The 24,121-nt window shown below is 38.1% G+C and overlaps 1 protein-coding gene across 2 annotated transcripts in view; it reads right to left on the reverse strand.

Moving 5' to 3' along the window:
* The window catches only part of LOC113047831 (ubiquitin carboxyl-terminal hydrolase 43-like), a 72,968-nt gene extending 55,623 nt beyond the window's left edge, over positions 1–17,345 (reverse strand). Inside the window, exons 1-3 of one of the 2 annotated variants that reach the window (XM_026209160.1) lie at positions 16,437–17,345; positions 12,121–12,273; positions 1,706–1,759 (exon numbers count right to left, since the gene is read on the reverse strand). In XM_026209160.1, the coding sequence (XP_026064945.1) occupies positions 1,706–1,759; positions 12,121–12,273; positions 16,437–17,015 (786 nt within the window). In that variant the 5' untranslated portion in view covers positions 17,016–17,345. The remainder of the gene's footprint in view (positions 1–1,705; positions 1,760–12,120; positions 12,274–16,436) is intronic. The other variant, XM_026209167.1, reaches the window with a different exon arrangement.
* Positions 17,346–24,121: the final 6,776 nt, after the last annotated feature.

Raw genomic sequence — 24,121 nt, forward strand, 5'->3', positions numbered from 1 at the left:
ATTCACAGATGCGAGAAAAAATATGTCATTGTCTTTTATTTTCGAATTTAATTCCTCAATCAGCGCTGGACCGGCATTTTCTGTCTCAGCGCTGAGCTCATAGACAGTAAACGGCGGAGCCCTGGCTGCTGTAGACAGATCATGTTTCACGCTGTCAATGCAGCGGTCTGCGTTGCGCTGATCTTATTCACACTATCAAGTGTAGGTGCAGCGTTCTAACATTTTGAGTCAAAATGAGCTGTTTGTGAAGAAATTATCGGCTTCCAAATTGTCGTTGTAATAAAGAAACTGAAACATTAAAAAACATTTAGCTCTTTATGGTGTGCGAGTGATAGAGCGCGGCAGCAACGAACCAACTGATCAGCTTACAGAGTCACAACATTGAATGCTCGGCCGAACAGCTGATCATAGCTGTACAGGGCGCCTTTATTATTTTTCATCTCCATAAATATATCTATAAATATATCTAGTAATAAAGTTAACGCAAGGGCTAGAAATCAATTAATATTTTGCTGATGCTTCTTGTCATCATGGAGAGCGCAGTTGGTTGCATGGCAACGACGACAGACGCCACGAGAGTTCAAGCGCTTGTGGAAATGAGACTGCGGCGCGCGCGCCCGAGCTTTCCACTTGTTTGAGCATGTGACTGCGCGTTTCCCCTTGTTTCTATTCATTATGCGCAGAATATTTCCCGCGCGCACAAACACGGCCACAGACAATGAATTGTTTGGTTAGCGTAGTAGTTTAAATATGGACCGTTGGCTGAAGCGAAAGACATGTTCGGATGATGCAGATCACGATCCAAAGAAAAAAGTTTTCACTGAAATGGAGAAACTCATTCAGACAGCCATGGTCATACCAGTAGCGAGTGTGTCGTGTGAACGTGGATTCAGCACACAAAACAGGATCAAAACTAAATTCAGAAATTCACTGAATAATACAAGTCTCACAAATCTAATGATCATTTCAGAGCTTGGACCTTCCCTTGAGCAGTTTGACTTCAACAGAGCCATCATCAAATGGAAAGAAATGAAGATGAGGAGACAGATGAGAAACTTAGAATAAGTCACATGAAAAAAAGAAATGGAAAAAAATGACTGAAATAGAACTGAAATGTATGAAAGACATAAATACTTATAGTTTAAACTGAGTTCTTAATATCAATTTACGATATCAATATCAAAAGTAAAAAAAAAGCAAAGAATTTAACTGAACTGAAACACATGAACTGAAATAGACATGAATATATAGCATAGGCCTAGTTTAAACAGAGGTCTTAATGTCAATTTGAAGAGCATGATGTATTTTGTATAAAGTTTTTTTTTTTTTTTTTTATTATTGTTAACTGATTTGAGAACTGGAAATGCACAATTCATGCATACAAATTTGTAGATATTAATAAATGAACATGATTAAATTAGACCGATGCATCAAAAGTTATTCTCCCCCCCCCATAATCTTTAGATCCCCCCCATGTGACCCATGTAAGGGGGGAATTCCCCCCCAGTTTAAAAAACGAAATTCAGGCCCTGCTTACAGTCAGATTCAGCCGTTTATTTATGATCCAGAATCAGATCCCGAGGCTGAAACTGAACGAGAGTAGCAGCAGCAACGACTCGCTCCGAGCGGGGCTCGAACCCGGGTCTCGGCATGGGAGGGGACGCACTAACAAGGAGGCAGAGATATTTGAAGAAGTTTTACTCACCGCCTGCGGTTCCAACACACGATCGTGACCCTTTTTCCTTGGGATTGCATCATCCTTAAGAAATAAACGATACACAAATCCGTCGTCAAACTGGGCCTTGTTTGTAAAACAAGCATCTTCGAAATGCAGGGAACAAACAAAAACACTTGCACAACTCCGTTGATGCTCTGTAAAAATAAACTCCATCCACTGGTCCCTTAATGCTGTTTTTTTTTTGGTAATCTGTGCAGGGTTGTCTTGCCCTGGCAACCAAAAACACACTTCTTTTGTGACATTTCGCGACGCTCTCGCTCTGATCAGTGAAGTCTGTTGTGCTGTCAGTGCTCTGCTATACGGGAGTGCGCGCTCTTCCGGCAGACGTGCCCTAGGACCCATATAAGGAAATTCCGCTCCATCTAACGTCACACAGAGCCATACTCGAAAAAAACTTTCCGAAACTTGTGACAAACAGGAAGGAGTATTTTGGGAACAAAAATACTCCTTCAAACGTACAACTTAATTTTTGAAACTTTGTCCATGTTTAGCATGGGAATCCAACTCTTTAACAGTGTAAAAAACTCAGTATGCATGAAATAGCATTTCACCCCCCTTTAAAGGAAGGGCCTGATATTAATATATCACAATATCAATATCCCTGTTCACAATTCTGAGAGCATTTCTTATTATTATTTTTATAAAAAAAAAAAAGCAAAAAAAAAAAAAAAGTCACTGCTATCTCTTGGCGTATTCGTAATTATTCTTACATATTTTAGAGGTGGCTAATTCGTATGATTTCTGCGATGGTTACATTTATGGGCGGTATTAGGTGTGGTCTTTCGTACAAATTCCTATGAATTTGCCACCTCGTGAAATACGTACAATTTTTGAAGTGACGTAGTATGAATTTGTACGAATTAGCCACTTTGTTAAATATGTACGAATTGCCATGAGATCAGGTTGGCTGGGTTAATAAGTTCGGACCGCTCATTTGCACACTGACATGGCTGTAAATCACTGTTTTTGATTGACTAACCGTAATATTGTATAAGATTTGCATTTAAACTGAAAGCAGAACTCTATGTTCAATGTTAACTTTATTTATAAAGCACATTAATACAACAGATGTTGACCACAGTGTTGTACATGAGACAATTCAGCAAAATAATATAATCACTTTCAAATTCTATATCACAACTAACAGAACACAAACCTAAATAAAACCTTAGACTCATTGAGGCAATTGATAAAAACTTGTTTTACCCCTAACACAGCACTCATGCATGCTCAAACGCTACAGGAAAAATAGTAGAGGTTTAAACTCTCGAAGTGTAGATGTTTTGGTGATTGTTAAGGACTGTATAATTTGACTGGTCTTTGGAAGGTTGTGACCACCAGGGGGCATCGATTAGAATGCAGACGAGATGTTCCGTTTAGGTGTTTTATTGAAATAAAGGTTCAAAGTATATGTGGGTGGTTCTGAAATAGATAGACATACAGACATAAATCAGTAAAAATTTAAACTCTATATAAATAACAAAGAATTAGGGCTGTCACTTTTGTGAATAAAGCATTTTCGATTTTTTAGACATTAGTGTTCATTGAATCGATTGTAAAATCGATTTTCCATGACTAAAAAAAAAGACGTTTCCTTTTTTAACGGCAAATAAGGGACGAACGTAAAGAGAGCGCTGGAAACGCACAAGTCAGCAATATTTCTTATTTATTGGCATTAGAGCTGTAATCGGGCATTAAAAGTTAATTTTGATTGACAGCTTTTTAAAAGCCTGAGCCCGTTTGCAGCCCGACATTCAAATGTGCGCACACACACATCTCTTTTATCTTTTGTCAAGAATGAGTCATTTATAAATATAACATAATTTATTCATAACTAACGTAGACTAGGCCACTTGGAAGTTGGAATAAAGATGGGAGTCACACTGAAGGCATCAAGGGCTATTTGACCAAGAAGGAGAGTGATGGGGTGCTGCTCCAGATGACCTGGCCTCCACAGTCACCGGACCTGAACCCAATCCAGATGGTTTAGGGGTGAGCTGGACCGCAGACAGAAGGCAAAAGGGCCAACAAGTGCTCTCGGGGAACTCCTTCAAGACTGTTGGAAGACCATTTCAGGTGACTACCTCCTGAAGCTACTCAAGAGAATGCCAAGAGTGTGCAAAGCATTAATCAAAGCAAAAGGTGGCTACTTTGAAGAACCTACAATATGACATATTTTCAGTTGTTTCATACTTTTTTGTTATGTATATAATTCCATATATAATTCCACATGTGTTAATTCATAGTTTTGATGCCTTCAGTGTGAATCTTTTGGTCTGTACTGTATATATGATCTGACATATACATTTATACATATACGGTTTACATAATATAATATTATTCGGATAATGCTAATGTAATCTGGTGTTGCTCTCCAAACTGATGGAAAAACACTTGAGCCACTAGCAGAACATCTCTAGCAGTGTGCTGCCAAGTTTAAAGGCTCACCTCACACTCTTAAAAAAGCAACGTCATAGAAGAACCATTTTTGGTTCCCCAAAGATCCTTTCAGTAAACAGTTCTTTAAAGAAACTAACTAAAACTATTTTTGCAATGGGAAGATTCCACGGATGTTAGAGGTTCTTCATGGAACCATTGATCCCAATAAAGAACCTTTATTTTAAGTGCAGACAGTAGTGCTCGCACTGCTGCTTCTCTGCTCAGGTAGGTTGGATTGCACTATTTCCATACTATCACCGTGGATAGTTTCAGAAATTCCCTGATATGCCGAACATCCAACACCGAGCCCTTTGTCTCACAGATGTACAGCAGCAGGTGGTTTTCACCATACCAGAAGTCCTCCAGCAGCTTTCTCTACTCTGACTCATCTCCATTACTGATGCGGATACTACAAATACTGTATGAGTTCACAGAAAACATCTACAGGTGGTACGAACTAGTGTTACATTGCAAAACTCTCAGTGTCATGGCCTCAAAAACTCCTGCAGAGACAATAGTCTCGCCTTCTTGATTAGAAACAAACTTCTTCAGACATTTACAAGTTTGTAGTTATGCAAGAGAACACAACTTTTGAATTCAATTATATGTTATATTATTTTATTTTACATTTTGTTTTGTTATGTTATTCCCAAGACCCTACATAGGAAGAGCTGTTTAGAAAGTGGATGGGTGTAATTATTTTATTTTTTTACAGCCATCGTTTATCAATGGATGGCACTATCAACTGAGTTAGTATGAAACAGTCTGACAAGGTAAAAAGAATGTGTAAAACTGAAAGAATTTAGGACCCAATCATGATTACATCACGGTAAATTAACTAATGTGGGTTTTGCACCTCTCTATATCGCTGTCCTCCAGTCCATATGTCCAGAACAAGCACCTCTTTCATCGACTTGTTCACAAAAGCTTCCTTTCATTCTGTTGAGAGATGGCTTCACACCAGTTCTGTTTCCAGAGTGATACCCAGTGAAGGGAATGCCAAAAATAAGTGGCTCAGAGGTCAATGAGTGTGTTTGAGAGAAATGGAAAGAGAGACAGTAAAATAGATACATGTAGATCTAGCCTTTTATTTACAGACATGCTGACATAATGTATGTCTTTAAAAGTCAGTCTGAAAATGTCTACTGGACTCTTGCTGTGTCTTCACACCAATGTTGTTTTCGTCAACGATGACGATAACAAAATGATTTAGTTGACGCACCTTTTTTTTATGATGATAACGCGACGATGACTAGCTAAAAATGGCTCTAATGTGACTAAAACATGACGAGACTTTTTTGAGTTTTCGTTGACGAGACGGAACGAAAATGATTATAAGTCTGACGTTCACAATGCATGTCATTTCTGCCTGTTTTGGAGAAGCACCCGGCTGCAGCCTGCAGATCGAGGCGGGGCTTCACCTGGTGCGGGGATGCACATACTTTTAAATGCGCACTTGAGCAGCGCAGCACACTGTGACTCCATGTTGCTTTGAGCACATCATTCTGCACCCGCGATGTGCATAAGCGCTTTGTGCGCTCTGTTTTGAAGCGTTTCATATTATCATGGGTTTGCGCACTGAAAGATTATTAAATGCCCATATTTTATACCTAGCCTACACAATACATTTAAAATTAGCATAATTTAATTGTATATTATTTGTGTGTAGTGTAGGCTATATAAATACATACACTTCTTAGCTCTTGACATTCATATATAAAATTGTGATATTTGCTGCGGGGTGAGGGCTTCGATAACTCTCTTTTTTGACCATACATGTGTTTGCATCCCTGAATGTTTGTGTCACTTTTATTAGACAGGGTTGTATGATGTTTGTGTTTACAAATAATATGCATCTTGTTGTTGCACTGGCAGACAAGTTGAAGCACAAGTTGTAGAGAATAAGTATGTGTTCCTCAATAGCTTATATTTTTGGCACGTTGTTCATTGCACTTTAGCAATTTCTCTTTTTGCGTTTTCGTCGACTAAAACTTAACTAAAACTATCAAGTTTATAAGTGACTAAAATGTGACTAAAACTAAAAAGCATTTTCGTCCAAAAGACTAAGACTAAAACTAAAAGGGCTGCCAAAAACAACACTGCTTCACACTGACTAGGGCTGTCAAAATGGCTGAAAAACTAAATTCAAATTTGCAATTAAATATGAATTCGCCTTTGGCTTCTCTTCTGAGGCCACAAGAGGGTGCATTGGGCAAAATATTAATAATGCACGTTTATTCAAAGCATAAGAAAATATGACTGTGAAAAAAGTGCATACTATTTTAAATAATGTTTATAAACCAATTATAAGTAAGTAGCTTAAAGAACTATAAACAAAACAGTATCATGTGTGCATGCATAGTTTAATACAAAGGGGTGAAAGCCAATCACACAGAGTAAATTTTTCATTTAAACATGAGATGCAGTGGGATGGGGAAAACTCACCATAAAGTCTCAAGATATGGTTTTTTTTTTATTTTTTCATATATAGAACCCACCTTAATTTTCCATGGCTTTCTAAACATGCGGCTCTTTTGTGCGAGACGCGAGTGTAATGCTGATAGAAGATATCCCTCTCTAGAAATGCGTGAAATGGCGTTATTTCGTTTATTTTCTTACGTATTACGTTTCTGAAGCTTGGTGCTGACCCAACAAAGGCGATCTGATTTGCTGACACCTGCGTTGGCACTTGAAAATTTGAAAAGATTTAAACTTCTGCCGCGAGCAACGGATTGTATGCGATGCGACAGACCTACAATTTATTTTGCCAACACTTGACATCACTCCATTCAAAGTTAACGATAGGTGTTGATGCTGACACCCCGTGTGGATGTTGCGTTACTGTGGTAAACGTGGGTGGAAAATGAAAGATTTTGAGGCCATGAATTAAGAATTTATTCCTACAACTTATTAATTTGTTCCTCATTTTAGTTAAATCATGGGTCACATTAGAGAACAAATGAATGAAATTTGGCCTGTGGCCTCAATCTCGTAAGTCATAGAAATGACCATCGATACTTTTAATCAATTAAATTTCTTATCGAAAATGAATTGATCGTTGATTAATCGTGGACATCCCTAGTGTGAATGGAACAGCACTGGACAATAGTGCGAAAAAGAGCCGCTCTGCTGTACAAATGTGTGTCTGCCATGTGTTGCGTGTTGACTCCTGTTGCACGTTCATACAAACAGTATCAGAGACACTACTGTAAGTTGCTGTGTAAATGGGACATTTTAAGACTCAAACCCATAAGTAAATGCGGTTGTCGATCACAAAAACTGAGAGTGTGAAGATAGCCATTATCGCATGTTCTTACAGTGTAATGCCACAGGCCTTTATGTGGGTGCCTGGAACATATCTTAAAAGAAAAAAGAACTGGCTTTTAATGATGGATCAAGTTCAGTCACAAAGGGCACCAAAAGAGAGTAGATGAAAGTACTGCTCAGATATAATAAGCTGGGCTCTAGCCAAAGGCGTAGCCAGAGGAGCTGAACTGCTTCATGGCACAAACACACACATACACAAAGATCCTCTGTTAGAAACAGTACAGCACTGCGCTACCAGACTCAAACTCTCACATGTTGGTTCATCACTAAGCAGAGGTTTAAATTTGAGTCACTAAACAAATGATTAATTACTGAACAAAACCAACGACATCAAATCACTTCTGATAACTATTCAAGTGCTGTTGAGTTCAAAAAGAGACAATCAGCATGGTGCCAGTGGCAAAAAAATGTTTTTGTGCTAAAAATTAGTAAAAGCCTATGGGATGCCACACTTCTAAGTGTTAAAGGTATAGTTCACCAAAAAATGAAAATTAGCCCATGATTTACTCAGCCTCAGGGCGTCCAAGGCGAATCTGACATTCCTCTTTCAGACAGTTATATTTAAAATCGTCCTGGCTTATTTCAAGCTGTATAATGGCAGTGAATGGTGCCCCTGTTTTTAAAGCGGATAAAAGTGTATCCATCCATCATAAAATTACTCCACACGGCTTCAGGGCGTTAATTAAGGCCTTCTGATGCGAAATGATGCATACGTGTAAGAAAAATATAGATTTTTATGTTCGGTTGATGAACATAGTTGATGAAGTTAATGAAGTGTAATCTCCAGCTTCCAGTCGCTCAAGCAGGCGTGTTTACGACAAGGCATTCGAGCGTATACCGTAGTCGCAGCGGAAGGCGAAATTTAAACTCTGTGGAGAGAGTGACGAACACGGAAGCACAGAGGAGAAAGCAAAAATGTCAGAGGATTTAGATATAAGGCAAGGGGAGAATGAGGATTTTTGCCTAGTCATATATATTTGAACCAGAGTACACCGACCAGGAACTCTGCGAGATGGAGGAAGCTGCAGCGGCACAAACTACAGATGTAGTTCATGTGGTTTCCCTGTGCTGTAAACAAAACTTGGTTCTCGCGAGACTACACTCTTCACCCCGGAGCTTATGTTGTACCTTCCGCTACACCTATGTTATCATCTTTTTCCTACAGAAGGCCTTTATTAATACCCCAGAGCCATGTGGACTTTGTTCGGCAGCAAAACAGGGGCACCATTCACTGCCATTATACAGTTTGAAAGAGCCAGAACAATTTTTTATATGACTCTGATTGGATTCGTCTGAAAGAGGAATGTCAGATAAGCCTAATATGAGGCAGCATTAGAGGTTACAGAAATTGAATATGCCCAAACTGTGTATGTGAGCAACACACAGTAGTGGTGTTTCATATAGTTCAGAGAATGAGTGAGTGATTCACCAATAAAGAAGGTCATCTTGTTGGTTCCTGAATGTATCAATGCTTTTGAATCAATCGTTTGAGTGAATGATTCAATGACTCACTCAAACTGAGCAAATCTTTTGAGTAAATGATTTACATGAATCACTCATAAATACAGTCACTTGTCGCCACCTACTGACTCAAAGATGCAATTTGCTTTGGATTTAAAGGGGTCATATGATGCTGCTAAAAAGAACAATATGTTGTGTATTTGGTGTAATGAAATGTGTTTATACATTTTAAGGTAAAAAAAAAAAAAACACATTATTTTCAACATACTGTACATTATTGTTTCTCCTCTATGCCCCGCCTTTTTTAACGCATCGATTTTTACAAAGCTCATCGGTCTGAAAAGCAAGGTGCTCTGATTGGCCAGCTATCCAGTGCGTTGTGATTGGCCAAATACCTCAAGCATGTGACGGAAATGTTACGCCCCTTAACATGTTGTGATGCCCTGACCGGCTGGAGCGATGAGACATAAACATAAAACCCGTTATAAACATGTTATAAACATGATTTCTAGTCATGTCCACTTTTGGAAAGCCAAACAAAGTAGTTTTGCTTTCACAGTGAAACACAGTGTCTATACGACATGGCGGCGGCAGCAACAACAATACTACAATGAGAATAAAAGGTACCGTATTTTCCAGACTAAAAGTCGCACTTTTTTCATAGTTTGGCTGGTCATGCGACTCATAGTCAGGTGCGACTTATTTATCAAAATTAATTTGACATGAACCGAGAGAAATGAACCAATAGAAAACATTACCGTCTACAGCCACGAGAGGGCGCTCTATGCTGCTCAGTGCTCCTGTAGTCTACACTGAAGACATAGATCGCGGCTGTAGATGGTAATGTTTCCTCTTGGTGCTTAGTTCTGAATAAATGCGACTTATAATCCAGTGCGACTTATATATGTTTTTTCCTCGTCATGAAGTATTTTTGGACTGATGCGACTTATACTCAGGTGTGACTTATAGTCCGAAAAATAAGGTACACCTTCATTCTTTGCGTGAACATTTGGGCGGCGTTATGCAAATCTTCCCACATCATAATGTAGACATACGGGGGCCTGTGGGCTAGTCTTAACTTTGATAAAGAATATCTCTTTGGATTTGAGGCTTTAGACTTTGCAACTTTACAGATCTTCTTCATGCACCAAGAGCTTGTAACACTCCAAAGAGAAAGGAAAAACTGAAATTGCATCATATGACCCCTTTAATTAAATATAAATAAGTTCAATAAATAATTCATATAAATAATTCATATCTAAATATGAATAAGCTTTTAAAATTATTAACATTGCATGTTTTCCTTTAGGCTCATGGTGCACCACATAAATTACAAACTACATAAATTCAAATAATTCACTTTTGTTTTTTTTTGCTATGTATTGTGCTATTATGGTTTTTATTTATTTATTTATTTTTTTCCAAATGATTGTTTTGGTAGACAACAACTCTGTACTTTACAGTGGTGATTAGCTTTTTTTTTAATCTGTTTGAATAAATTTGTTGTCAAAAGATCTCATCTGACCTCAGAAGAAGCCATCACTAATCAAAGCTCTTGTAAAGTTAAGTGAATTTCAGCTGTTTACACTTGTGAATTTAAAAATAGCAAAGGCTTTCTTCAGACAAGAAGAGCTCTGATAGTTGGCATGAAAGCAGATTTTTAGAGATGTTCAGCCTTCTATAGCAAGAAACCTGCATGGAGAAAAATATACCTTTGTCCCCCAGTTGTTTGAAACTGCCTGACAAAAAGTTTCTAAATAAGGCAGCGGCTTTATTAAAGAAAACATTCTTCTTCATTATTGATGCTCTGCTGTGTTTAATCTATAGTGGAAATACGGTCCAGTAATAATGGCTAATATATGAAAACCTTCTTGCCCAAACTTTTCTCCATGAGTGGCAATAATTGCGGACGATTCTGCAACTTGCTGCCATAGTGATGTGGCTATATTTGAGGTCCAGAATTAGTGGAAACCTTTGCACACATGTATACCTGACGAAACGCTATGGGTTTCAAATCAATTTCAGCCCCAATCCCCATGAATCTCGCTTTGTCAAGATCACAGCCACTGTGAAAAGCTATTCATCTGGGCAATTCCAAGGTTATGCACAAGAAGACCACTGTAGTTCAATGCATGCTATGGGGCTTGGCATACATCTCCATATTTCATAAACAGATGTGTTGTTTACGGGAGGCAGGGGTGTGTACAGTAGACAAGACTCACTGACCTTGCCAAGTTACTGTGATGGTGAAGGTGATAGCTGTTTATTTCAACTAAGACTGTTGGCTAAAGTCAATCCCTACCTGCCACGTAAGGAGTTTGAAAGTGTAACTCATGCTTTTATAACATCTAGACTAGACTACTGTAACTCTTTATAAGTCGCTCTGGATCTTTATAAGTCATCTCTTCAACGCTTACAGTTAGTCCAAAATGCAGCAGCTCGGCTTTTGACTGGGACTAAAAAGTATGAGCACATTACCCCTGTCCTAGCATCACTACACTGGCTTCCTGTGCGCTTCAGGATTGACTTCAAGATTTTATTGTTTGTTTTTAAGATTTTAAGTGCGTATTTATTAGAGCTTTTACATGTCCATGCCCCCGTTAAAGCATTGAGGTCATCCAATCAGGTGCTCCTCAATGTTCCAAGAACTAGGTTAAAAAATAAAGGTGACCGAGCTTTTTCAGTGGTGGCACCTAATTTGTGGAATAGTTTACCTGTACACACAAGAACTGCTCAGACTGTTGGAATTTTTAAGTCATTTCTTAAGACACACTTGTATTCCTTGGCTTTTATATTGAGCTGAGCTGTGACATTGTGATGTTTTTACTGTATTTGTCTTATTTGTGTGTGACTCTCTATTTTTCTTTTTTGGACATTGTTAAGCACTTTGGTCAACCATGGTTGTTTTTAAATGTGCTATGTAATTAAATTGAACTGAACTGGACTGTTTGGCCATATCAGGGTTTAGAAAAGCTGTTGGTAACTCATACTAGTCCTCATATTGCAGCTATTTTAGGTGATGATTTGTGGTTTGGGGTATAATAATATATCATAACATGAGGAAAAAATCCAATTTTGAGCCAAATGCTGAGATTGAATATTTCATCATTTCTGTTTCAAGCCCCGGGTGGGTTCTGAGACATGCACGCTCTTACCTTGCCACTTGATTTGCTTCTGTTATTCCCATTGGGGAGGGCTGAAGATGAGTTGACGTCCTCATGGAGGCAGTCCAGAAGCCAGAGCAGGAATTCAAGAGCGTCATGCTGGGAATTCCCCCGGAACTGTGCACCATATTTAGATACCATCATCTGGACAAGAAACCAGATAAAGGTCACACAAGTAGTAGTACTATCAGATTGTCTATAAATATAGACAACACAAAAAGTTACTAAACATGATCCTGTTTGTTCCCTCCACATATGCAATCCTGAGTTATCTAATGAATCTCTAGAAAAACAAATCCTCAAGTGGTTAAATGATGGCCACAGTGGATCTGACTCAGAACAAACTGTTTGTTAGATACTGAGATGTGATGGAGAGCAGATGGAGGATGTAAATTGCATTCTGTTATACAGTGAATGATGCTCATCACTGCTGATCATGACAACAACTGTGTAAATGAACAAATGAAGAATCCTCTTCAGATCTGCGATCACAGAGTTCTTATGAAATGCATTGGCACCCCTCTCCCCCTTTTAAATACTTTTATTCAAAAGTGACAAATGTACAATAAAAAAGTCTATTTCAAATAAATGTTGTTATTTTGAACATATATTCTTATCAAGTAATCCTTAAAATATGACATGGTTTCCACAAAAATATTAAGCAGAACAACTGTTCATCAACTTTGACAATAATAATAATTGTTTCTTGAACAGGAAATCAGCGTATTAGAATGGTTTCTGAAGAATCATGTGACACTGGAGTAATAGATGCTGAATATTCAGCTTTGCATCACAGGAATAGATTTTACAATATATCAAGTAGAATTTTTTTATTTTGAATTGAAATAATATTTTACAATATTACTGTTGATTGTTGTATCTTGCTGACCAAAAGACTAATTTCAACATGACTTGAAGGTGACATCATTTAAAGTAGTCTTGAATAGCAGGTGTATTTTAAAACATAACTTTAATGCTGAGTGACATAAAGATTAATTACAGAGGCATTAACCGTAGGAACTCAATCAGCTGGGAGCAAATTGCAGATAATAATATAAAGCCGTAGGCCTATAGAATGAGATAACTTAAGGATCTTAACATTAGTCATATAGTGAGAAAGTGGGTCATATGGTCACATCGTTTAAAACCATCCTCAAAAGAAAGCCTTCAAAGTTTTGGAATGGTATCCTCCACTAAATGCCTCGTCCTCAAAGGAGTTATTCAGAGGAACAACAATTTATTCAAAGCACATTCTAATTAAAAGAATGTGACAGAGAAAGTGCTATATACTCCTCAAAGAGGTCAAAAGGTCACAAGACACGTTGTGAGAAGGAAAATGTTGCCCAATGTTTCATTTATAACATATGGTCAACAGTCACTGGAGAATATTTTAATTCTGGCCCTGTAAAATGTCTTTTGGTGTGTGTGAAAGCTTTGAGAAATGTAGGCCTTAACTTATCTGTGATGGTATTAAAGAGAAGATTCCTGTCAGTTATATACGAAAAGAAAAGCTTCCTTTTCATCAATGAGTTCTCAGGCTGAAGAGTGGTTTTGTGCAGAAACGGATGAACTAGTATTAGTATGGAAGCAGGTCCTTTAAGGAGACTTATAAAACAGAAAAACTACAGTTTTTTAGATGTTATCATACTCTTTTGATTTCCCTCCAGCCACATTCTAACAAAAATGTTTTGTATTGCATATATAGAGAAATACCCCAGTTTGTATATATTTCAGGACAGAAGAAATAAAAGCACCCAGAACCATCATACATTAATTAAAAAATGTAAAATAGTATTAGAGAAATTAGACAGTTAACATATCAAAGTTTTGAAATTATTTGGCAGTGCAATTTTCTTTCCATTTCATATTAAAACATGAATTTCCATTGAAGTTGTTAGTGATGACTGAATTTTGAAGACAATGCATGCACAATCATTTCTAACTGATGAGCTTAATTTCACTATTTTATTTTGTTATTTTATTCTATTTTTAAACAATTCCTGGTTTTCCACAACAACTTTCTGTGGCTACTTCTTTGCAGGTTGTACATACAATTTGGATGTTCTTATCTCAGACAGCATTTTATTACAGATTTCTATATGCCATTCCTTACAAGATGAGGCATCACTGTTTGGTTCCCTGCAAGAGAAAGGATGTATATTTTTAAACGCATACAGTTTCATCAACTTTTAGGAGTACACTGTGAAGTCAGAGCCACAATACATGATCTAAAAATGTTTATCTCTCGTTATTTTCATTTTCAATACTGACACAGCAGACTTGACTTAATGTAGACCCAGATCAACCATTAACTCTGGTACATTCCCCTCTGAGTTGGATAAGATAGACATCAGACAGGAACTATACACAACATGACCTTGTGATCTGTGAAATACCAGCCTGTCATCCATCACCCGCATACCATCTCTACCAGTAAACTCCTTTACCCTTTCACAGCTCAGTGGTTTGAGTTCCAGCTCACAAGTTACACAAGAAACCAGTCACTACTTATAATGCTTTCACTGTGTGATTCAGGTCCTTTTAAGTCTAATTAGAAAAAGATTGCGCTTCATTAAAGCCGATATTAAGCAAATTAAGTTAAGCACAGTGGGAGGCTTAAATGATAGGGTAGAGCTCTTGATTGTTTATAGATGGCTCCCCATATCTGCGGTTAGGCACTTACTAACTCTCGCAGACGTTTGAGAAGCAGAGAGTTTATTTATGTCATCTCTAGACAAGATACGCTGGGCTCTGTCAACAGGAAAAAGCAAGTCATGTCTCAGACAGCCTTGTGTCAATTTATGACACACAAACCATGAGACTCAGAATCAGATGAGACTGTTAAAGTCATGTTGTGTTGTTTTTAAGACACCCACAATACAACACAAATGATCTTTCAATTAGATTCATCCATAAATGTGTTGTTTTTGAGTTGGCACAGGCACAGCCTTATATTTTGCCTTGAGTGATCTTGTAATTCTCCAATCGTCTAGTCGGCCCAGACCGGGGACCTTGAAGGCAATCATTTCAGACTTCTGCTAGTAGGGTGTGAATAGAACTGGGCCTCTGTTTCATCAGAGGATCAGGTCTACTGTACCTTAGGCTACACTCCCACCTCTTCTCGATGATGATTTTCCACTGAAATCTTTTCTGGATTTCTCACACCTTCTAGTCTCTTTAGCTACTCCTTCCTCAAGATAAATGGCTTAACCCTGTGTGCAGCTTGAAGAAGCGGATGATATCATAACAGATTTTTTTTTTCTTAGTATAAAAATAATTTTAAGGATCTAAACAAGAACATTTTTCTACTATAAAGAATCTTTTGGGAAATGTAAAGATTCCATGGTTGTTAAAGGTCCTTACTGGAACCATCCATGCCATTAAAGAACCTTTCTCTTTTAGGGGTGTTACTGAATGAATTTCCTGGCATAATTGACTATATCTTTTATGTAGACAACAAAGGCTGGACTAATATTCTGTGGACAATGTAACTGTCATCGTGAAACATTCATACTACCATAGTAAACCTTTAGCTTTTTGCCATCTGCCCCCTCTTGTCTTAACGACTGTAGCAGCAAGCTCTTTAGTCATCATTTCTCTAGTAAATGTATAACGCTAGAAGTAGATTTCTGAGAAAGCAGTGTTACATAAGACCTGCGTTCCAGGTCGTACTCGTCTTTGAGGTGCATCTTATCTGAGAGTGCACTAGTTTTTAAGTTTACTCTGGTGATAATGTTAGCTGTGGAAAGTTTCTCATCCTGATCTGTTTTTTATTTAATTTTATTTTTTTGCTCAGAAGAGATCATCCTGTGGGAAAGCATTGCTGGTCAAAGCAAACTGCTCAGAGAAAGTGCCATGAGCTGATTTGAAGTTATTTTTAAAGCTGACACCACTAGAGTGTTTTTTTTTTTTTTTTTTTTTATATCAAGATGTGTGTATTTTAGGTGCTGTACAGTCACCATCTCCAAGTTTTTCACCATTTCAATCACACTTCATTTTAATAGTCTATCTGGCATGGCATTAGCTACTTTTTAAAAGTACATATTCTCAATAAACAGAGTACTTTTGGCATTATTTGGCTAATGTATCAGGCTGTAAAGCCTTATGGAACCCACAAGATCCTGTTCCTGAACTTTATGGACTCCTCTCTCGACCCCCTAATAACGTTAAGAGCATTCCTTAAAAGTTCCTTAAAATGTCATATTTGAGGGACCTTTATGGCATGCGTAGATGATCGTGTACTTGCAATAAGTGGATAAAAGAGTCAGTGACGAAATAGTAAAGGTATAATTTACTTGAGTCTATACCTTAAACTCAGCCGAGAGTTGAGGAGTGTATTGAAAAGTCCAGAGCGCTCGGACCAAAGACGCGAGCCGTTCCGTGACCTCTCCTTTCTCCTGCGGATCGTTCTCGTTCTTTATGAATCCGTTCATTGCCCTGTGACACAGGTCCAGTTTATATCGCTCCAGACACAGGTATTCAGCGAGCAGGTCCGTGTTGCTCAAGCACTGCACGACGGCGTTCATGAAGCAGGTGTTCCCGTGGTTCTTCAGACCCAGCACGCCTGGCGTTTTATCCCCGTACAGCGAGAACAGTCGCTCTTTCGCGGAGGAACGGCAGGGAAGCGAGGAACTTTTCTTCACCTGGCTGCTATCCTCTTGTTTCACATGTTCCGAGTTTCCAGCGCAAGGTGCGCTTTCTCCAAACCCACCGTCATCCTCCTCAGCGTCCGAGCGCTCGGTTGTTTCTCCGTCGCTAGCCAAGCTCCCGAAACTTTTCAAGATCTTCCTCAGCAAACTTTCCACAGGTTTAAACGATTTCCTCCGGAACAGCTTCCCTGTGCGTTTCGTAGAGTCCTTTTTCGCTTTCTTGTCGCGTTTATCCATACTTCTCGATTGTTTACTAACCCGTTCAAGCACACAGGGTGTTATTATCCTCAACTGACGCTGCGTCGGTGTTTAGCATCGCAGGCGGACAGTAACGGTTTCACACGCATCTTACGCTCGCCTTGAAGGAATGATTGACAGGTAGCGCGGAAAGCACTCATGTGACGTCATAGCGGCAGGCGGTTAGGAACGGACGACAGAATGGTTGACATTTAAACGACAGTCAGCACGAGCGCTCATGGAACTTCACATTGGCGGGAAGCTGCGAGCGATGGAATGATTGACAGGCAGAGCTGTCAATACGGCAAGCCTACTGCTCAGCGTAACAAATTATACAGTGACTTTCAGGGGCTCGACTATTTTAAAGGAGTTTCAGTTTTTTAAATGATTTTTAAAGTAGGGCCTAGATGTTTAAACAACTATCTATCTAGCTGTCTGTCTTGATCGAGAATACTGTAACAATGTGGAGCCCCCTGGTGTTTAAATGTCAGAGGTGTCAAGTCAGGCTATGTTGAATGCTCCTCATGGAGCTCCAGTGACCAGCCATTGACCTGATTTATTGCATAGACCACAGACAAAAGTTTTCAAAATTTTAAGAAAAAAAAATGAGGATGTTGTTATCACCTCTGATTATTTAATACCGCTCCATCACCTCCATGATGTTGGCACTTTGTCCTGTTGCCATATGTCTTTAGATGGCCTTTGAGTAACCCCGCACCTTCACTGGTTTATCATCAGCTCTTGTGGAGTTGTCTCTGTCACATCAGTGTGGTTTCCCGGTTATCTCTTCACTGCCACAGAGACAGAATTTTGTCACAAAACCAAACCCCCTTTAGGTTTTCCAATTTCTCCAGCATTCAAACTGCCAAAGCACTGATGCGGTTTTAAACTCATTCTGTCCTGTTTACATCAGAGGAGACGAATGTCTAGGATAATGGCCAACATTATCTTATTTTTAGATTTCCGTTTCTTTGTGATTTACTGAGATCTTATATGCAAAATAAGTTCAAAGTACTTAACATGCAGCGCTTAAAGACTTTTTGTGTGGATAAATGTCTATCGGTTGGCAGCAGTCTCTTTCAGTGTGGCATCCCTTTGCAAAAGAGCACATTCAAAGATATTATTATCTTCGGAGGTACATTTACTGGCTCCCTTCCTTTCTTTTAGTTGCATCTATGTGATCAAAAATACAGAACAATGCAGAAAAGCATGACATAACCACTAACCAGACTTTTTGCATGTGGACTGGAAAATGAGTAGAGAAGGTAAAAGTCTGGTTTTAATTTACCAGAGTAATTCTGTATAGTCTGGTTTGCAGAGCAGCATCATGGTTCTCTACATTGTTTATTAAACATCTATCATTAACTTCAGCTGTTTTGAGAGGATCAGGAGAGACCTTGGGGCTAAATAATCAACATAATGATGGGGTCTGCTGAATCCAAAAACAATCATTATCTCTAAACAGCCATGATAACATGCTGTTAACACAGCACTGCAAATACAACTCTATTAGCTGTGCAGACCAAACAGATTTACACCAAATACTGATAAAGAGGGAGCTTTACTTATACTGAAAGGAATAATCCCTTAAAAATAGGCAAATTCTTTCTTTCTTTTATGAAAATTACTCATCACACTGAGGGAAATTCAACGTGAATCCTACTTTGCAGAAACAACAATAAGAAAAAATGAATCCATGCTATGAGTATCAGATAAAAAGTCTGTGTGTCTACCAACATTTCCTTTTAGGAAACAATATGCATCTTTAGGTACAAAGATGTAAGGTACTGCCCCAGTGACAGTGTGTGTGTGTGTGTGTTTTAATAGTACTGTAGGTGCGTATCTAACATTTCTGATTATATGGGCTCTAAGGCTTGATGTGAGTTGTTTGACTTGCTCTTGGTGTTGCAGACTGAAGCTTTGGTCTCTCTTACGGTTATGCATTCATTGGTTCTGGGAAAGATGGCTGTTGCCCAATACTGTGAATGTTTACCATCAGTATTTTTCAGTATATTTCACTGGTAAAATATGCTAGACTGCAATCTAATCTTCTTTTCCAGACTGAAAGATATAAACACTTCTAAAATCTCACCGCACAGATTTTTATGTCATGATACCATATCACTAATTTCAGATCACGGATATCACAGTCATTGAACCTTTTGCAGTTTATTAGATGATTATGGCTGTCTCTATGCTGCCAAATCCTTTGTCAATGCAATCTGATCAGACTCTAAGTCCAGGTAAACTCTGGGTCTACATGTTTGGCTGAACATTGGAAGACGGGGCAAGTGCTTCAGAAACCTGTTTGAATACAGTCATTATTTTTGAAGCTCGTTCACTTACAGAACCTTTCATTTGATCAAAATAGAACTAAAAATAGTGATATATGAGGTGCACGTCAATGTGAGTTAGCTTAGGGCGCCCTCTCGTGGTAAATAAAGGTAGCTTAAGCAAGAAGGAGACATGTTTTGGTTGAATGATTGCTCTGTTGTTGCTAACACTAATAGAGTGCACCTGAAGTGTAAGTAAAATGGCACCAGTCTCTCTTCCCTTGGTGGCCTTAAAAGCCCTTGTAAATTGAAATCGGAAGGCATCCTGCCCTGTCAGGTCCTCATTGTTGGTTCCTCCCATGCAGTGAAAATAACTCGAAAATTACTCAATACAAGAAGAAAACTGGGACTGAACTACACATATTTCATGAATATACTTAGTGTTTAGCACAATCCTTTTTTCAAGTCCAAAACATTTTGTTTACCAGTGTTGTCATTTGTAATGTTAAATCTTAAATGTGGAAATCTTAAATGTGGAATGTGGAAATCTTAAATGTGGAAATCTTAAATAAAAAAGATATGTGTGTTTGTGTGTGTGTGAACTGAATTGAAATTTATTTGACAAGTTTATAAAATTGTACAAAATACAAGTATTCCATACACTTCAAAACCGTCGAGGATAAAAACACAATAAAGCCCTTGGCTTGTTTCCGTTGCGGCCCTCGATGTTAATATGAAAGTTATGTGTACGTGCAGAATATACAGAACCACAGTATCTCCTAATCATAATTAATCACATCTATAAAAATCACATTTTTATCAATATAGTAAAGATAATTCACCAAAAATACAAATCACAACTGACAATAAACATCCCACTAAATGACACAAATTACAATAAAATCACCACAAAACACACTAACTAAACTCACCAAAGAGCAATCTTTTTACCTTTCTTTTAAAACTCAAAAAATCTTTTACTCCCTTTATTGAAACTGGTAATTTATTCAATGCTATAGCACTAGTATATAAAAAAAAGAAACTTTTCCCCACCAAACTCTTAAATTTACATGGACAAATATTAAAATCTCTACCCCTAGTTTTATATGAATGCTGCTGACTCACCTTATCAAAATAATTTTCTAAATAACTTGGAACCACATTATTGACAATTCTGTGTCAGACCCATTTTTTAAAATATTTTAGAATAAAAAAATATTTTTTCCACAGTCAATATCTGCAACTCCTTAAAACTTCCACTATGTAAATGCGCCCTAGAATGTACTTTTAAAATTATTTTAATTTTAATATTTTTGAGCCTTTTGCAATTTATTCTTCATAACTTGGGAACAACTATCCCAAATGAGGAAGCATAATCAAGGCACCTGTGTAACGTAGGGGTGAATGGAGTGGCAGGAAGCAAGTGCGAGTTAACAAGGTTTAATGAGAACAATGATAAAGGACAAAAACAAAAGACAAAGATGACACTGAAGGGAAAACACAGTCCAGGATGGTGCAGGTGAGTGAAGATGGCGGAGATGAGTTGGCAGCAGGAGAGGGTGACACAGAACTGCGGGGAAGCGAGCCGAAGGTAAGTGATGTTGCTGTTGGTGATGTGCGTTGAGTGGACGGGGTTCTGGAGAGACACGGACATCCAACGCAGAAACACACAAGAAAGCAAACATAAGTCGAAGTACATAAAACAACGCTCTCGCAAACACAAGACGCTAGACAGGCCAATATATAGGGACGAGTAATGAGTGACAGCTGTTGCTGATGACATTAGCGGAGACGCCAACCCATTCTCACTCCAAAGGCGTCAAAAACCGAAGCATGGTCAAGCGCGCCCCTAGCGTCACTTTTATGACGCCAAATGTGCCTCTCGGCGTCGCAATATCGACGCACTACGACCTTCATTGCTTTCAGTGGGAAACTTTTGGCGTCAGACATTCGACGCTTATTGCTATGAAATCACGTTCAAAAGTCTCATTCAGCACACATCGCGATACTTGGCACTTGCCACCAGTTTACAAGTGGCACAGGTTGGGTGAGTAATCGTAAATACGCTCTTTTAATGCCTTTTATAAAATGTATTCTGTCTTCTTTATTGATCAGACTAGCGCCATATGTTTAATCGATGTATTATATCGGTCATCCGATATGATTGAGTTTCATTGCGTTTAAATAAATGAACACACCTGCTAATTAGTCTGATTAAACTCTGTCAGGTGACGTGCCATAGAACTTGTATCCGTTTTATATTAATTTCAGGTTCAATGATGTAAGTTGTATTTGTAGTAAAAACATGGTAACGACACTTACAATAGTAATAAATGAAATGAATAAAACACAGTATACGGGACATTTACCATGTTTTACCACAGTAACTGTAGTTTTACTATGGGGTATTAATAATCAATACAACAATACAATAATCACTAAACTAGCTATGTTTGTATCACTGTAATGTTAGTGTTTTTATGTGCTTTTATATGACATATCACAGTAATCATATGTACTGTACCATGCTTTGAATACCTTTTAATGTAAAAAAAATCTATAATAATAATAAAAAAAATATTTTTCCATCTTGCAGTTCATTCATATCAGTTTATATCTAAATATTTTGCTCACAGATCATTATTAACATTCTGTATATAATTCAATTTTATTTTCTCTCCCCCTTTTTTTAATTTTTATTATTTTTAACTGAAAAGACGTAAAGGCAGTCAGCCCAGTGGTGTTTCTGGAGAGGTATTCCTTCAGAAATGGAGAAGACAGAAAGCTGTGGAGGCAGATATTTGCAGCAGTAAGTCTGTGATCGTTTGTCCCTTTTATCAAACATTCCTGCTGTTATAATTTGTACAATATTTGTTGTTTCTTAAACTGTTGCACTGTCCAAATACCCGCACTTGCCATCTTTGCACTTGACCACTTGATTACTTATTTGACGTCTTTCCTGTATTTGGCCTAGTGTTCTAGTGAGCCTGATGACCACAAGTGTGTGTTGAACTTTTCATGACCTGATGACTGTGTTTCCCAATCCTATTCCTGGAGAACCCCAGCACTGCACGGTTTTGGTGTCTCTCTTATCTGACAACACACTTTTGAGGTATTGGAGTCTTCACTGATGACCTGATGAGTTGAATCAGGTGTGTTTGATCAGGGAGACATCTCAAATGTGCAGTGTTGGGCTTCTCCAGGACCAAGATTGGGAGCCACTGCCTTATGGGACACTTATGTGTTTACAGAGATTTTTAATATCTAATAATCAATATTTCACATACTGTACATTGGACAGCTTTTTGTGACCTCGGCAAAAAGTCTGACAATTTATTCCAAAACATGATGGGATACACTAAGCATTGTAGAGCGCTCCGGAACAGTATTGGAGAGGTTTAGTGTGTGTTAAGGACGCTGTGCTTTGGCATTATTAATACCTATAGTTTCTGGGGCTATATAAGTTGAAAGAGGTTCAGAGGACAAAAAAAGTTTGTGAATTTTAATGTTTTAAAGACAAAAGCATTGAAATACATGGTTAAATAACTTACAGAGTGGTAATTCACACAAAAAATTATGTTGCAATGTTGAAATGCTTCTTTTATTTTTGTAAATCCAGCCACTTGACTAATGCCTGATCTCTGTGTGAATATCCAAAAAACTGGAAGACTTTCTGAGTGTGTATTAGTGGCAGGCAGTTTTAGAACGTAGGAGTCTTAGCTTAAGAGCGATTCGGGATCGATCTGAGAGCAACTCTGAGTAAGGAAAAGACAAAAACTTTCATCTTAGTGAGGAGGCGGGGTTGATCCCGTTGCTATGAATGACACAATCTTTTGAAGACTGTGATTGGTTGGTTGCACAAGAAGGAAAAAAAAGTGATTTTAAGTATAGGGTCTATTCTAATTCTCACTTTGAATTTACATGCGTAATTTATCCTATTTGACCGTTCTCTCTCTCTCTCTCTCTCTCTCACTCACACACACACACGTTTGTTTTTGTGAAAAGTGGGGACATCTCATAGGCGTAATGGTTTTTATACTGTACAAACTGTATATTCTATCGCCCTTCACCAGCCCTAGCCCTAACCCTCACAGGAAACTTTGTGCATTTTTACTTTCTCAAAAAAAACTCATTCTGTATGATTTATAAGCGTTTTGAAAAATGGGGACATGGGTTATAAGTCAGCCTCTCCTTGTAATACCTGTGTCATACCCATGTCATTATACAAAGTTGTGTCCTGATATGTCACAAAAACATGCCCACACACACAATATGTGTGTATATAAATCATTTTTTATTTACCATGCTTTTAATTTCCTATAAGGTATTTGATTGGCTTAGAATGATAAAAATTGTTTCACTCTTTCCAATTACAGTGATTGAAGTTGCGGTTTGAATGTTGGTTTTAATGTATCAAACATGGGATCAAAACCAAGAAGGACGAGAAAGCCAAACAGTGTTTACTGTTAGCCCAGTTAGTGGATGAACACAAGGCCATTCTTAAAGGAAAATTCGGGCCGGGTGTCACAACAAGGGACAAGAAGCAGACATGGGAGCGTATAGCACAAACTATTAACGGTTCATTCCCCTGCTTGTGTGCACCTATAAGCCTCCTATATTCATAAATGCAGTTTTTTGAGGGAATGTCCAGTGGAAACGAAATGAACTGCGACACATTAAGATGTTCTGAAAGTGCTGTAATTGTTTGTGTGATCACTCTGCTTACAGAAGGTTGTGACAGACCCAAATCATCACTATTGCATTGTTGCATTTTCCCAGTTGCCAAATATTGTAATGTAGTGATTAATTTATATATTAAATTAGAAATTATTA

Source organism: Carassius auratus, chromosome 3 (assembly GCF_003368295.1).
Source record: "Carassius auratus strain Wakin chromosome 3, ASM336829v1, whole genome shotgun sequence".
Lineage (NCBI taxonomy): Eukaryota > Metazoa > Chordata > Actinopteri > Cypriniformes > Cyprinidae > Carassius > Carassius auratus.